General features: G+C 43.8%; 1 protein-coding gene across 3 annotated transcripts in view; it reads right to left on the bottom strand.

Annotated features, from left to right (window-relative positions):
- PIGO (phosphatidylinositol glycan anchor biosynthesis class O) overlaps positions 1-17,557 on the bottom strand; it is a 547,687-nt gene that overhangs the window by 33,291 nt on the left and 496,839 nt on the right. For 2 of the 3 annotated variants that reach the window (XM_044077361.1, XM_044077374.1), the window contains exon 9: positions 1,007-1,077. In XM_044077361.1, coding sequence (XP_043933296.1) covers positions 1,007-1,077 — 71 coding nt within the window. Of the gene's footprint in view, positions 1-1,004; positions 1,078-9,795; positions 9,985-17,557 lie in introns of those variants that run through there. The other variant, XR_006365544.1, reaches the window with a different exon arrangement.

Genomic DNA, 17,557 nt, shown 5'->3' with positions numbered 1-17,557 from the left:
AACTGTGGACCTCTCTGCCATGTCACACTAATGCTGTCCTTCACAAATCCATTCATTACAATGTGTTTCAAGGTGCTGGACAAATTCAAGGGACAGTGGGAGTACAGCAGGAGTACATATGTGAGGCTGCATCATCGATCTAGTGCATCGAGCAACTTTTCCATGTGCAGAAGTGTGGCTACTTGCATGAAAGAAAGAAGTGTGTTACCGCTAACTAGCCATCGCGAAATTCAGAAACAAGAATTTGTCAGTGCACACGGCAAGTGTAAAAAATGGGACACTTTAAACAAGTAAGAAAAACAGAAGAACCAAAAAATTTTATCACAACATGGTGTGCCACAAAAATTGGGACATTTGAGAGCCCAAGAATACTGCACATAGTATTATTTATTCTCTTCAAAAACAGAAAGGATAATCATTTCAAAGGAAGGCATTAGAAAGACATAAAATTTGCACCTCGTCCCATATAAAAACAAATTAAATGTATATTTTTCAAGTGTGCATAAAAGGGAGAGGAAACTTTGGAAATATTTAAGTAAATAGTCTAGGGTCCAGAATGAAAGAATACCTCTCTGAAAAAAAAAAGTTTACAAGAACAGAAATACCCAGTGTGAAAACAGGAGGAGGACAGCTCTGGAGAATGAGCAAAGTAATTTATTAAATACAGAGTGGGTGCACAAAATATGCTTCCTCAGAGACATTAAAATCAATAAACAATGACAGTTTTAAGAATGTACAAGGAAAACATAAGGCAAGTAAGTACTTTTTTGATTTTTTTTGATTTTGTTGATTATGCAGATCTGCAATTTATAGAAAAGGAAAGGGAACATGCAAACTATATGGGCCAAGTGGTCCTTACCTGCAGTCAACCACTACAGTTGTATACAACTGTGTCTGAGAACCAGTTACAAAAATTTCAGATGCTCTTCAGTATTTCAAGGTAGCACAGTTATAGGTATGCAAAGCCAATGATAATTAAAAGTAGCAGAACAACGTTTGTACTTACTTAGGTGCAAAAATCTTCCAAACCATTAAATGTCTTCGCAAGAGGGCTGCAGCACAGACAGAAGCAAGAAGCTGTAAAACAGCAGAAACTTAAATATAATCAACTCAGAAAAACAAAAAAAAAAACAGCAAGAACAAATAAATACTGTTGCTTATCAAGGAGGTACAATTGAGTTTTATTTAAAAGGAAAAATCAAATCAACCACTAGTGACCTAATGGCAAATTTTAACTTCAATGGAATAAATAAGTACACGAAAACAGTTCATTAAAACTAAAGTTAGTATGACACATTTGTAACATTTTAAACATTTTCCTAAAAATCTAGCCTTGTGCAACGAGTCTATATCACGACCTCAAAACAGCATAATGTCGAACACCTATTCATCGATGTATGTATGTCAAATCTCAGTTAACTGAACAGCCAGATCAACGAGTTTTTTTCCTAGGGGAAAAAAATGTTTGTCTGTCGCTGTGGATTTGCCCTTTTCCCCACTGTAGTGCAATCTTGGAGTTAGTATATTTAGTTAGGGGGGATGTGGGGGGGCACAGCCCCCCAGATTGGGGGGTATTGGGGGCGAAGCCCCCCATTTTTTAATGTTTGTACTCGTGTGTTGTGTTCAGTTGGCCTACAGATTTCTTTCCCTGTTTAAGAAATCGGTGATCTAGTCATTCAGTTATCTGGGAGTTCGACTTATACTTGTTGATGAACAGGTGTTCGTCGTTATGCCGTTTCTAAGTCGTGATATAGACCCTGTGCAACAATCAAACTTGATGGACTAGTTGTTGTTGTTGTTGTTGTTGTGTCTTTCGGCTTTTCCCGGTTAGGGGTACCCACAGCGGAACTCCAGTCCGCTAATGATTAGCAGCAGATAATAATAATAAATGCATATTTCTTTAGGAAAATGATTTTGAATGAAAAAATTTGTAAAGTATTTACCTCTCCTGGATCAATATCAGTAAACAGCTATATTTTACTATGGTGCATGTTTTGTTGGGAGCTGCTTCATGAATCCAGCTGTCCACACTCCTTTTTCCCATTTTTGCATATGGGGTTGTGGTGTCACTTCAACAGTGACAATCATCTAGAGCCAAGGTTTACATTGCTGGGTGGCTAGCCCTGCCACAGTAGTTCATTCGCACCACACACTCCACACCTATGGCCAATTTATAGTGTCCAATCCACCTACTGCATGTCTTTGTAATGTGGGAGGAAAACAGAGCACCTGGAAGAAATTCATGTGAACAGAGGGAGAACATGCAGACTCTGAACAGAGTTAACTCCAGTTGAAAATTGAACCGGGGAACCTCTTGCTGTGATGCGATAATGTTATCCGCTGCACCACTGTGCCACTGCTTCATGACTATGTAGGAGAAAAAGGTGGGCAAGGTTGTACCTGAATGAATATTAAGTAACATTATGATATCACTATACAGCTAAACTCTAAGAGTAGGACTTTAAGGTGAATAATTTTTTTTGTTTGCCACTAGTTTGCTCCACTCATTCACCATACTGAATTTGCCTCATTTCTTTCCTCAGCTTGGAAAACTGTGGCAACAGATCCACGAGGCAGTCAAAATGCAGGGTTCAGGCTGTGTAGAAATGCTGTTGTGTCTGCCAGATCCAACTTCCCCCGTACCCTATATGCAGTGATACCAATTCAAGCAACAGAAGTGTCTCCAAAAATGCATGTTCGCTGCAGGCACCTAGTGGGACCCTATGGCCAACATCCTTTCACTTCACAATCACTAATCCCCAATGGCACAGTGTGTGTGTGCACACTGCCGGATACAGTGAAATCCCATATCACCTCCACATTGCAAAAAAAAATTAGAACTTGCCATTAGTGGCTCTAAGCTCTAATCTTACCTCCCTATAGCAGATCATTTGGCATCCAGGATAGCACAGTTACTGGCAAGAGTTGACCCTCTGTAATTAGTCTAGTATTGTAAATAGAGAATATTTTGGCAACACGGAAAGGAATATCAATCATTAATTTTCAAATACCCACTTGTCCTATTCGGGGTAATGAAATCAAGGCTTAACTTGGTGTTCAATGGGCATAAGGCAGAGAACAAATCCTGGTCAAGGCTGTAGGTCTAGAAAAAAGAGCACATGCGTGTGCATGCAGGTACACACACACACACACACACACACACTGAATGCAGGAATGAAGGCAACCCTAAATTCATCTTGGAGGCTTATCAATTCAGCTACTTGTAATTTTTTTGGGATATGGCTGTGAAAACTCACATGGGAAAAGTACTATGAGGCAGTGATGATAGCTGATGCACCACTGTGTTACACAACTATTAATCTATGCTCTACAAAGGTATGAGTAATAAAAAAGAAAGGCACATTCCTGTTTTTCACTCAACTATTAATCTATGCTCTACAAAGGTATGAGTAATAAAAATGAAAGGCGCATTCCTGTTTTATGACAGCATTACCCTTCCACCTCTGTGACACAGTCCAGGTATTGGCTAAGCAGCATTAATGACATCCCCAAGCATTTTAATAAGCACTGCACTTTGCCTAGTATCTCTTATGTTTATCTCACTTTTTGTGCCTAATTCAAGTACTTCCTCGATTAAAACAAGCCAAATATACTTCAACTTCATTCGATAACAAATATTTGTTGAAAACCATCTCCACATGTCACTTTTTGAACACCCTGATATATTTAATGACTCTTTTTAATGCCAAATCCCCTAGCACATAGTTCCTCTAACACTATTTTGGCCATTTATTTTACATATGCTCTGGACCACGTGGCCCCTTTTCAGACACAACTAGTATGAATAAAAATGGGTGATATAATACAGTAGAACACGTAAACATTGCAATAACAATAAAAGTGCACTATGCATAGCAAGTAGCAGAGTAATTTACAAATTTACAAAACAACATGATTATGTTCAACAACTTGCAGGGGACATAAGCCAAATCTGTATAAAAGCTAAATCAGGAGACATTGCAAAATGATACTTATTTAAATGGGTTCAAGTTCTACAATAGCACTTTTCTTCTTCAAGTAAGAATGCTTTCAGTTTGGTTTCAAATGAATTCAAGTCCTTCTGGTGATGAGAGTAGCTTTCTGCTAAAGTTGAATAACAATCTTTACTTTTATTGCATTGGCAAAGAGTTCAAGTTCAGGTAAGCCAAGACTCATCAAGGATGTGGGGAGACATACATTTTCTGAAGTATGTCTAGACACAAACCCCTTCCATACTGCTATGCACCTACAACTACTTTCAAGGACTGGCCCAAAGGTAATCTCTACTGAATTCTCAATCAGGTCTGTAAATTGAAGCCCCAGATAAGTTATTTGATTGTGCAAGTTCAGAAGAGGAAATGTCTCCATTAACTGGTGGGGGGGGCTATGAAGGAATACAAAATACTTCACTAATTCAATTTTTAAGACACTGACATTATACCCCTATATAATACCAAAGCTATGCTTGTTGTGTAAGAACTTACCATAAACGTAGATCTCCTTCTCTTCTATATGTTGCTGTATTCATGACATCAGGGAGTTTGCTCTGGTGAACTCTCGAACGTCCGGCTGTTATACATAGGTTAAATGCTACGATTAGGGTGCACGTGATGTCCTGTGCCTCCTCTCTGATGTCGGTTGTAAATGGACGTCGGGTATAAAGTGGACGTCAGCATGCATCCACCTCAGTAATGAATGCCGCCGGAGTTGTCGACTCGTGAGTGGGTACTCCAAGAGTCAGGAATGAGGCAAGAGTGAAGGGGAAGGCTAGGTAGGAAAGTATACAGCAGCATATAGAAGAGAAGGACATCTAAGGGTTATGGTAAGTTCTTACACAACAATACTATGTCCTTCTATTCATAGGCTGCTGTATTCATGACATCAGGGAGAGTACAAAAGCTCCTGTTCTATGGAAGGGGAGGTGGACCAGAATCACTTTCCACAAAACCATGCAAGATGGCTCTGGCAAATCCTGCCCTGGCTCTAGAGACCATGTTCAGCTTGTAGTGCCTAGTGAAATTGTGAACAGAGGACCATGTAGTTGCTTCGAGGATAGTAGCCATGTCCAATCCTTTAAGGAATGTCCCAGAGGAGGACAGGGGTTGGGAGAGACTTACCATGACTAGTGTAACAGAATGAAATAGTTTTTAGCTATACAAGAAGATATGGTTTGCTTGGAAATAGGGTGACCCAGGACTCTTGGGTGGTAAGAGATGAAGAGCCTGTCTGATTTGCATAGGGATTTGGTTTTGGCCAAGTAATACCTGAGTTGTCTGTGAATGTCTAGGGAATGAAGTATCCTCTCTGGCTTGTTCTGTGGAGAGGGGAAAAAGGTTGGCAGATTTATAGTTTGATTTAAAGACAGCTCATTGACCACTTTGGGCAGGAAAGAGGGGTTAGTGCGCAAGCATACCCTGTCTTTGTGGAAGACAGTGAAGGGGGGATCTACCATAATGACCTGGAGCTCCGAGACTCTTCTGGTTGATGTGATGGCCACCAGAAGTATAGTCTTCCAGGTGCAGTGCTGGAGGGAGCAGTCTTTGGCTGGTTTGAAGGGTGGGAACGTCAGTTTCTTCAGGACAAAGTTAAGATCCCAAGGGGGGATGGGCTTCCTTGGGGGATCTGAGATGAAGTGCCCCTCTCAGGAAGAGTTTGACTTCTTACCTGGGTGCTAGTGGAAATACTAAGGGCAGACACGCAGAGATGGCAGACAAATGTATTTTAATGGAGGAATAAGATAATCCAGACTTCATAAGGTCACACAGGTAAGACAAGACCACTGGAGGCTCTGCTCCCAGTGGTTACATGTTATTTTTTAGACACCACAATGAAAATCTCTTCCATTTTGACATGTACAATTTTCTTGTAGTCAGTTTTCTGGCCTCCTGCAGAACCTGGATCACATCTTCTGAGTATAGGTGTCTGAAGGGAATCAACACCCTATCACCCACAGAGTAAGATTCAGTGTGGACAGCTGGGGGTGTAGAAGTGTTCCTTTGTCCTGTATGAGTAGGTCCATTCACTGGGGTAACTTGTGGTGATTCCCCTTGGCTAGGTGAAATAGAAGAGGGAACCAGCGCTCCCTTGGCCAATAGGGACTGACCAGCAAGATTTGAGGCTGTTCCTCCTGAATTTTCAGCAGGACTCTCTGTATGAGAGGGAGGGGGAGAATGCATATGCGCACATCCCCTTCCAGGAAATTGAAACAGCTTCCACCTTCCAAGCCTCTGGGTGAGGTACCCTGGAACAGAAGGTCGGCAGCTGTCTGTTCATGGGGAGGCGAAGAGATCCACATCTGGTTATACCCCACTGATGGACCTGGCCCAGAAACACGTTCCTGTTCAGCATACATTCATGAGACTGGGTTCATGGTCCTGCTCAATAAATCTGCCGTCACATTTTCTGCAAAAGGGATATAAACTGCCTGGAGAAGGATCTGTTTCTCCAGATTTCCCAAGCCTGCAGTGCTAGTCTGCACAGGAGATAGGACTTTGTCCCCCCCTACTTGTTGATGTACCACAGTACAGTGGTACTGTCTGTGTACCACCTCAGACTGCCTGGTAGAAAGTGATCCTTGAAAATTTCCATAGCCAATATCAGGGCTCTCATTTCCTTGATAGTGATGTGCTCTTTCTGTTGAGTGTGGGTCCATGTGTTCCTCACTCTTCAGTTTCCTAAGGTTGCACCCCAGCCTGTGTCTGAGGCATCCATGAAGAGATCATGGTTGGGAGGAATGGACTGTAGGGGCAGGCCAGGATTTTTCTGAATCTAGGAGATCCACCATTTGAATTCCCTAGTCAGGGATGGCAGCATGGGAAATCGTGAATTCCAGAGGGTGCAAGTGTTGTTTCCAGATTGAACTTGGATTCCATTGGAACTTCCTCATGTGGAGCCTTGCCAGGGGGACCATGGGGATAGTTGAGGCCATATACCCTAGGATTCTGAGGAATTCCCTGGCTGAGGTGGCTTTGAGGGGGATAACTCCCTCAAAATAAGATGCAAGCATCACAATCTTGTCTGGTGGTAGGCAAACCATTATTTCCCTTACAAAATTCGACACCCTAGGAACACCTGATCTTGGGAGGGTATCAGGGAGGTTTTTTTGAGGTTTATGATAAATCCTAGACCTGATAGGAGGGAGATGGTGAAGCGCAGGTATTGTAGGGCTGTGGAATTTGAGGGAGCCTGGGTCAGGATGTCATCTAAGTACGGGAAAAGCTGTATTCCCTTTGTTCTGGCAAAAGCCATGACTGGGGCCAAACATTTTGTGAATACCTTTGGTGCTGTAGAAAGACCAAAGGGTAAAGCACAGAACTGAAAGGGCACAGAATCCACTGAGAAGCAGAGGTACCTCCTGGAAAGTGGGTGAATAGGAATTTGTCAGTAGGCATTCTTTATGTCCAAGGACACTAGGAAAGCCTGAGGAAAGATCAGGGGTAGAAGAGTAGGGAGAGAAAGCATCCTGAAGGCGGGGACTCTGAGGAAAGTGTTGAGGTGGGACAGGTCCAGGATAGGTCTCCAGGGGCCTTCCTTTCTGGGGACCAAGAAGAGTCTTGAATAAAATCCTCTTCCTCTTGCCAAGGTGGGTATCTCCTGAATGGTTTCTTGAGCAAGATGTTCTTGCAGAATTTGTGGGAAGAAAGGTATTTGGTCTCGGGCTGGGTAAGGGATGCCTTTGGGAGTGGGTCTGGCCTCCTAGGTCATGAAGTAGCCCTGTTTTATGATAGAGAGGACCCAGGAGTCCTGGGTAACCTGCGTCCAAGCAGAAAGGGAGAGGTGCATGGACATAGTGGTGTCTCTTGGTAAGGAGCCTGGTAGTCACAGACTACCAGGTTTTCCCTGAAAGGGGTGTTTAGAGGCAGGCCTGTGTGGGGCCTGTTTCCTGTGTTCTTTTTGGGTTTTGTTAGAGATCTCTTACCTACAGCTCTCACAAATGAAGTTTTTGCTGGGTAATTCCTCTGAAAACGAGGTACTGGAGAGACAAAGATATGACTCAGTTCCTGCACTTCCTTCCCTTTGTTTTGGAGGGCTTTGAAGAGATCAGCAGCTGCTGCACCAAACAAGTGATTGCTGTCAAGAGGCGCATCCAGGAGTTTGGATTTTATGTCATCAGGGAGAGGTTGCAGTCTTGGCCATAAGTACCTCCTGATGACAGAACCTGAGGCAGCAGCTCTAGCAGAGGCTTCTACACCTTCGTAGTTACACTTAATGCAATGTTTTGTGACTTGGGTGCAAGAACTTAAGAAGGAAGAGAGCTTGGCCTTAGAAGGGGAATCAGGTAGTTCTCCCAATTGTTTAATCATATCTGTCATGAGAGCCAGGGCATATTTAGCCATACTTGATGGTTCTTACAGCCAGGGTGGCAGAAGTGTAAACCTTCTTTTCCAGGTGTTCCATCATCCTGCTCTCTTTATCAGAGGGCAGAAGAGAAGTGGAGGGGAGCAATTTGGAAGTTTTGTCCATGGTCACAGAAATAACTGCAGGATCAGCAGAAGGGGCCTTGTAGAGAAAGGTTGCTGCCTCAGGCACCTTATAAAATCTGTCTGGATGCTTGGGGGCTGGGGGCTGTGAATCAGGGTTTTTAGAAGCAGCCATGAATGCATACAGAAATGCAGGGTGTACGGGGGAGGGGGGGTCACTGCAGAAGGGCTAGGAGACTCAAATTGAAGTAATTCATAATATCTTTTTGAGTCTCAGTGACTTGGTTGCTATCCCATTTAAATACATTTTGCATCTTAGTGATGGTCTCACCAAAGGTGAGATCCTCGCCTGGGAAATCTGTGCCACTGGACTCCTCCTCCGGGGAGGCACATCCCAGAGGAAAATCCATTTGTGAGAAGTAGGTGAGGGACTCATCATCTTCTTCTGATGAATCCTCTTCTGCTGAGGGGTCATCTGGGACTTCTCCCTTGGGGGTAGAGGCCGTAGGGGCCTGAGTAGGGGTTGGGCCCTGATGTAAGGCAAGGAAAGCATTGAGCAGGCCTTGGGTAAAGGCCTGCCAATCCAGTGGCTGTTTGAAGCTCGGATAAGACAGAGGTTGGGAAATATGCTTAGTTTTCTGTTTTCTGGAGAAGGTTGTGAAATACGGTGGAGGGTAGGAGGGCCTGATGCCAGCCTGTATGCATTGTATGTATTAAGTATGTACTTAATAAAGGATTTTCGACTGGAAACAGACTGCCTTGCCTTGCTTTGCCTGGATTACTTTCAAATACTTAGTAATGCTGTACAATTATATATTTTCTATTATTATTTTTTGTTTTGTTTTGACTTAAGACGAGTTTAAGTTCGCTACTTCTACTACTATTGTCTGATCTGATTAATATACAGTGATTAACTAGAAATGTATGGACTGAAAATCTTCCACACAGAGAAGTTTCTTACACTGTTTTGCATAGGAATTACACACTTCAGAAATTTTTTTCCCTCAGGTAGACAGTAAATGCTAGAGGTGTGATGGAAAAGAGGTGTAACTGGGAATATGTTTTTCAGCATGTATCAAGCTGACAGACTTTAAAAACTCCCTAGAGGGTACCTTATCAGAAATGTTGGGGAAGCAAATTACTGTAATTATGGAAAGGATTCTTTTGAGCTGGAACAGAGAAATTAAATGGCTATCCATAGAAAGGGCTTACTTACTAAATGTAACACTCCTGGCTGCTAAAAAAGCCATTACTAGAAAATGGAAATCAAAATCTACACCAACCATAACTTGAGGGATGGCATGACATGAGCAATTTATGTAATGTTGGAGTCAATGATAACGGTTAAAAAGAAAAAAAAAAGTTATGTACGCACCATAACATTCCATCTGAGTTGTTGCCTTTCATTTGTTCTTCAAACTGTGAGTTTTAATCCGAGGATCAGATCTGACTTGGCCATATAATCAAGTTCTAGGATCCGAAATCTGAGCTCCTCCCTTACCCATAATGCTCTGCTCTCCTCTCATCCCCTCAGATCCAGTTTGCTGCACAGTAGTTTTGGAAACTAGGAAAAAATACAGGGAGATTAATAGCCCTGTTCCTGGAAATAAACAACTTGTAATGAGATGTAAAGGCATGAGGGTTTGACCATGTAGCAGTTGCACAAACATCATCAGTGGGAAGTTAAGACCAAAAGGCTAAAGAAGTGGACACAAACCTAGTGGAGTGGGCCTTAATCTGAAAAGGTAAAGAAATGTCTTTAGTAGAATACACAGGTGCAAAGCTGCTAGTGATACAGTTGGCCAGGGTCACCTTGGAAACTGTTTTTTTCCAATCTGGTCTTTGAAAAGGAAATGAAAAGCTGATCAGTCTTTCTGAAATGTTTAGTTCTGTCCAAGTAAAAATGTAGCTGTCTATGAACATCCAGCATATGAAGATGATATTCTCCCTTGTTTTGGAAATTAGGAAAAAATACAGGGAGATTAATAGGCTGATTTATACTAGCCTCAGAAACAACCTTGGGCAGGAAGGAAGGACTGGTACGCAATGTTAACTCTGTCCTTGTGAAAAATGAAATAAGGAGGCTTTACAAGATAAAGCCTGTTAATTCAAATACTCTCTTAGCTTAAGTGATGGCCACTAAAATGAAGGTCTTCCAGGACAAATACTTTAAATCAACTTTAGCAGAAGGCTCGAAAGGAGGCACAACTAGAGCTTGCAAAACCACAGTAAGGTCCCAAGGTAGAGTGAGATCCTTAATAGAAGGGCGAAGAAGAAAGGAACCTTTTAGAAAGGCCTTGTAAAACTTAGATGAGGCCAAAGAGAATGAATTTTCCCCAATGTGAAAGTTGGAAATGGCTGCCAATTGCACCTTAACAGTAGAGGAGCTAGCTCCATTATGAAAAATGGATGCCAGAAAATCTAATACAGGAGGAACAGTGGCTGTAAAGGGGTCCAGTTGGTTATGATGAGCCTGAATGGAGAACCTTTTCCACTTGCTATTGTATATTTTTCTAGTGATCGGTTTGTGCGCTGCAATCAGAAACTTCCTAAGTGAGGATGAAAGCCCTTGAGTAACCAAGCAGTTAATTTCAGGTTCAGGAGATCTAGGTGGAAGTGTCCAGATGGGTGGAACAGAAGATCTGGAGAGGGATCCAGAGTCCACAGTGGACAAACCAGGTGACACCAAAGGAAAGGAAACCATACTTGTTGAGGTCAAAAGGGAGCAATGAGAAAGAATTACTTTGCACTTCAACCTCTGAGCTTTTTGCAGAAATTTGGGAATGACAGGAAAAGGAGGATAGGCATAAAGCAGACCGGGGACCAAGCATGGACTAGAGCATTTCTCGGTGACTGCCCTTGAGGAGGGATCAAGGCAAAGAACTCGCTGCACTTGGAGATGGAAGGAGACGTGAAGAAATCACAGCATGGTTGACCTCATTTCTGGGAGATCATATTTGCCACTGAAGTATTTAGAGACTACTCGTAAGGCACCAGAACGGTTCTGCTGAGCCTGTATGTCAGGATGTTTGACTTCCCTGGAATGTGTGTTGCTACCAGAAAGTGGTTGGAAGAGATCGCCCATTGCCACAACCTCATGGCCTCTTGACACAAAGGGTAAGACTTGGTTCCTCCCTGCTTGTTGATATACCAAACCACTAACATGTTGTCCATCTGAACTGCAATGGTACCAGTCGGAAGAGATGATTGAAGGACTTGCAACGCAAGAAGCACCGCTCTCATCTCCAAGACATTTATGTGCAAATTGGTCTCTAGAGGAGACCACGTGCCTTGGACTCTCTGCACAGATAATGCCCCCCATCCAAACTTGGAAGCGGTGGTCACTGTGGCCTTAGGGGGGATGAACGGTCAACCCTATTCGAGGTTTTCTGATTGCAGCTACCAGAGAAGAGATTTCCACAAATCCTCATCACCCCTGGATCCGAGTGAGGACTCAGAACTGAGCTATCAAACGCTGAAGCCCAAAGGGAAAAGACAGCTCTGAAAGTTTCGCACCTTACATCAACTCCTTGGAACAGACGCTGAAGTTACGGATTTGAGAACCGCTCTGCTCTGAAATGGTCAGAGCCTGGCAAGTCAGGAAAACCGGAGTTGAGGTAACTGTACCTGTCGGCTCCGATGTCTCGACTCCAGGTATCTTCGGGTCCAATAACTCCAAACCTGGGGTCAGATTGGAGAAGGAGATATTGGAGCAAAGGCAGGGATGAGGCTTACAGATCCAGAGGGGGATGGAGCAGGCAAAATCCCCAGGTGGATTTTTGCCTTGAGAAACTTCACCATCATAATGTATACTTTGGCTTCAGAACGGCTAGAGGAAGAACTAGCAGATGAAGCAATAGAAGATGGTCTGGAGACTGGTCTGGAAGTCTGAAGAATAGGAGACTTAGGCCTCGAGGAAACCGGCTCTGGGGAAAAACTGCGAGACCAGTGCTGAAGGGAAAACTGTATTACATTCAGAGCCGAGCTAGCCAGATCCAAAGTTTTAGACAATTTCTGAGGCAGTTCCCTGGCTTGTTGGGATCTACTCAGGGACTGTTTGCATTCCTTGTGTTTCTTACAGGGGGGTTGAGACCCTGAAGTGGAAAGTGATGCCAAGGAAGAAGCAGTGGAAGGAAGGAGGCCTTTTAAAATAAGCTTATTCCTCCTGTCTATTAACACACACTGGTTGAAACCAACACAGATGGAGCAGGAGGTGTCCAAATGAGAATGCCCAAGACATACCACACATTCAGTGTCGGCATCAGAAAGAGGGATTTGTGCCCACGAGGCACATTTCTTGAATCCTGCAGGTTTAGACTCTACCATATGGACAAAAACAACCAAACAAACCAGCAAACAAGCAACTATAAAACAAGGAAAGTACAGTTGTGTACCTACCATAAATGTAGATGTTCGGGTGCATTCACTGTTGCAGTCATTACACTTGGGTTATCCTGCTGGCAGGCTACACTCAGTTGGCCGGAATTCCAAAGTCCTTGTCCGGCGTCGGTTGCTGTCGCCTCTTCCCTGATGTCAGCGCGCCAGGGGTATATAAGATGCAGCCGATGCCATTTTCTTCAGTTTTTCTTGCCCCAGATGTCAGGTGCCACCAAAAGGGTAGGCTAAAAATATTGCTTATAAAAAGCATGCACTAAAATAAACAATACCTTCATCTACAAGCAAATACACCACATAGGGTGTGTAGAATAGAGAAGTACATATAAGTCCCAGCAAAGAAAGGGGGATGGTGGGTGAGTAACCTGGACTGCAACAGTGAATACACTTGAACATCTACATTTATGGTAGGTACACAACTGTACTATGTTCATCGTGTTTCACTGCTGCAGTCATTACACTTGGGTTGAATACCAAAGCTGAGGTTGGGCGGCTGGGTCTAAACAGAATTAGGAGTGGCTATGAGGCCCTGCAGAACTGCAGTGACAAAGCCTGCTCTGGATTTAGAGTAAAGAGGCAAGTGATAGTGCTTGGTAAAAGTGTGCACTGAAGTCCAAGTAGCAGCTTCCAAAATATCCTTGGTTGGTACTCCTCTGAGGAAGGCTGCTGAGGTGGCTGCTGCCCTGGTCGAATGTGGCCTAATGCCCTTAGGCACTGATTTGCCATGTTGTGCATAGCAGAAACGAATGCAGTGCCCTATCCATTTTGAAATAGTCTGCTTTGAGATAACCTTTCCTTGTGATCCTGCAGCATATGCCACTAAAAGTTGCTCAGTCTTTCTGAAAGCTTTTGTTTTGTCCAAGTTGAAGCGTAGCTGTCTGTATATGTCCAAAGAATGCAGTAGTCTTTCCCCTTTATTCTGGGGATTTGGATAAAAAGTAGGCAAATGAATGGTTTGATTAAGAGCCACACTGGATACATCCTGTCCGGATGGAAAATGATAAAAGGTTCCACAGCCATTAATGCCTGTAACTCTGAGACTCTTCTTGCTGAAGTTATTGCTAGGAGCAGAGCTGTTTTCCATGATGAGAATTTTATCTCAGCTGTATTGGCTGGCTCAAAAAGAGGCAGTGTGAGCTTTTCCAAGACAAAATTGAGGTCCCATGTAGGTATCGGTGCTCTCCTTGGGGGTCTTATGTTTTTGGCCCCTCTGAGGTACTGCCTTAGCAGTGGATGTGAAAAAATAGGTGGTCCGTATTGTAATGAGCTGAAATGGCAGAGGCATGGATCTTAATTGATGAGAAGGATAGGCCTTTGTCCAGCATCTCAGTTAGGTATTGTAAAATCTGAGGAATATTTGGAACAAGCGGGTCAATTCCTTGTGCCTGATTCCAAGCACAGAATCTCTTCCATTTTTCTGCATAAGATTTTCTGGTACTGGGCCTCCTGGCTTCCAAAATAACATTCATAACTGCTTTTGAGAGAGGAGTGTTCTGAGTTCACCAGTGGCAGTGGGGAGCTTAGAGCAGCCTATCTATCCCTGGAGGAGTGTTCCCAGCACAAGAATCTGGTAGTCTATTGGCAGTTTTGGGCCAATTTCTAGCTCTTTCAAGTCCCCCTGTATAAAACCGCTTTGGCGCGGTTTGTGCGCTTGTTACTACTCAGCCAAGCTCCTCGTGGTCCTGCAGAGTGGTGCTAGCAGCAGAGAGGCTAAAAGAGCGACTGCTAACCTGATAAAAGTGTTTTTTTTCCTGCTACTACCTGGGCGACTGTCCGATCTAGCTAAACTGCAAGTATGTCTGCTTCTTGAACTGTTTTAAACTGTTTAAAGTTGTTTTTGCACCTGCACTTTTAAAGTTTGCCCTGTTTGTTGCATTTACCTGTTGAGGCTACACACTCAAGTGCGCTAGCCTGTGTTGCATATTTATTGCACTTTCCTGCTGTTTGTTGCAAAAAAGAAAAAAAAAAATTATCCTTGTTTTCCCATCTTTCCTGACCTAGAGTAGTCCAAATACAGGCTTTGCTGTATTCTGGACTTTTGGAAAGTTCCTGTGTTGCACAAGAATCTGGTAGTCTATTGGCTGTTTTGGGCCAATTTCTAGCTCTTTCAAGTCCCCCTGTATAAAACTCGCTTTAGTGCGGCTTTGTGTGATTTTGCGCACAGCTTAATTGGGTCTAAACCATTCTCGGCTCCACAAAGTGTGCTCTTCACTTTTTCCCTTAGAACTGATCTAGTTCTCATAATAAACACCCTATTCCCACTCTAAAGCCTGGCACTTGCTCAGTAAAGCAATTATATAAGTCAGCACTAAAAAATTTAAAGCACTACACCCTCACAAACTCCCCTTGAGTACTATGTTCCCCATTGGCCCTTTTTTCAATTATAAAGGAATTCCCAATACTACTCTAGCATGTCCAAAGGTCAGTTGTCAATCTCCTCTCCGGTCCAGCTGGTGAATCTGGGAATCTTGAGGCAATGTTACAAATGCCTCATGTACACAGACAACCCTCTCCTCCTCCCAACAAATTCCAACACATGTGAGAGATGCAACCATATAGCCAAACTGGAAGCTAAGCTCTCTCAACTCAGTACTGGCGTAACCAGTCAGGAGGAGAAGGAAACCACACTCACTACAATTCCAGTCTCACATAGACCTACCACGACAGCAAACCAAACACATAAACACACAAAAACATACTCGGAAGCTCTAAATAAAAATCTGCCTAAGCAGCAGAGACCTCCAAAGCAGACACCCAAGCAACCGCTACCCCAAAACAAAACACGTGCAACACATAGCTCACAAAGCCAGTGTGCCGAACAGTCACAGCCCTTAAGGCTAAACAACACACCTGATACACTTGCAATAGGTGACTCTATCATCAGGCACACTGACGTCCCACTCACCAGGCTGAACAAGGAGAAGGTCACGGTGAGCTGCCTGTCGGGCACTAGGATCTGCCACATAACACAAGCACTCAGGTCACTCCAAGGCAAGTACAAATATGACTCAGTCATTGTCCATGCTGGTGTGAATGATCTGAGACGTACCTCCCTGGACTACATGAAAAGAGACAGAGGAGCTCTCTGAGCATGTAGCTCAGGCCGGTATGACCTTGACCTTGAGTAGCATCTTACCCTCACCAAGAATGATGCCACAATATGAAGACAAGATGATCAATTTCAACAACTGGCTTAAGTATTGGTGTCATTCAAAGGGGATCCAATGCCTGTCTGCCTGGGATGACATGCTCGACAAGCCACGATGCTTCGCTAGGGACGGCTTGCACCTGTCACCCCTGGGCTTTCGGATATTGGCAAAGGGTCTTGCCACCCCCATAATGCCTTTTTTAGGCAAGGCTCAAAAGACAAACCCACCTCCATAAGTATCACAAGGTATAAGAAACTAAGAGTAATGCTACTCAACGCCAGAAGTCTAAACCTCAAGATGCACGGACTCGAAACTCTCCTTAGCATGGAGAACATCGATATCTGTGCAGTAACAGAAACCTGGTTCAAGGCTCCCGAGAGCACCCCAGCACCACCAGGTTATACCTCATACCATGTTTTTCGGCCCCAAAACTTGGACCAAACCACAAAAGGAGGGGGAGTATCAATATTCTTCAAAGATACCCACCCCTCCAGGTTGGTGGCACAGCACGAAGCATCAGAGACTATCCATGTGCAACTAACAGTGGGTAAAACTGCCTTCCAGTTTATAGCCTGCTACAGACCACCCTCCCAAACCCAGGAACCCCACTCGGCCTTCCTGAGAACAGTGGAAAATATGAAGGTCCCTCCAAACACCATTATATTGGGCGACTTCAACTACCCTAACATAGACTGGGAGCATTAGTCTAGCTCCAACACCCCAGCCAAAAGGTTCCTAGAATTTATAAACTCAAATGCTATGGAACAACTTGTTGCCACTCCCACAAGAGGGGAAAACATACTGGACCTGATCATCACCAACATGGGGACTCTATGCTCCAGACCAGAAGTGTATCCCTCACTGGTAAGATCAGACCATAAACTAATCTCACTAGATATTCACATCCCGACCCAAGCCCCTGCCCAGAAAACCACAGTGAAGAACTTCTCTAAAGCAAATTTCACACTCCTCAAAACAGAGGTGGAATCCTTCAAAGCCCCCGGGCCTGTGGAAAATACGGCCCAGACCGCAGAATCCTTTATAAACGCATTCTATGAGCACCTTCAGGAATGCATGGATCATGCAATCCCAAATAAAACCAAGACCCAATTCCTCCAAAGTTAGGCGTCCTGTCTGGTGGACCCCAGCCATAAACAAACTATACAACAGAAGGAGGAAGCTACTACATGATAGAGCAAAACCCCAAAAAGGGAAGGCATCTCTGATCAGTATTAACAAAAAACTACGGGCACTCATAAAATCGTCTAAGGCCAGCTTTGAGAGAAAAATTGCACAGGACACTAAGGATAATCACAAGGCTTTCTTTAGTTATGTTAGGAACCTGGGTGGGAATTCCCAGATATGCTCAGAATTAGTCCAAAATGACAAAAAATACACCGAACCCACAGACATTGCCAACATCCTAGCTGACAGGTTCAGCGCAAACTTCTCCCCCCCTTCCCCACCAAAAGGGCAAATATCTATCCCAGCAGAGTGCTGCCTCCCTGACATCGCAGATGCTCAGGTAAGAGCCGCCCTCTCCAAAGCAAAAAACACAGCATCAATGGGACCAGACGGTGTCCCGGGCTGCGT

This window comes from Protopterus annectens, chromosome 1.part1 (genome assembly GCF_019279795.1).
Source record: "Protopterus annectens isolate FY-2018-M chromosome 1.part1, PAN1.0, whole genome shotgun sequence".
NCBI classification, from domain to species: Eukaryota; Metazoa; Chordata; order Ceratodontiformes; family Protopteridae; genus Protopterus; species Protopterus annectens.
This window is presented reverse-complemented; position numbering and strand designations above follow the sequence as displayed.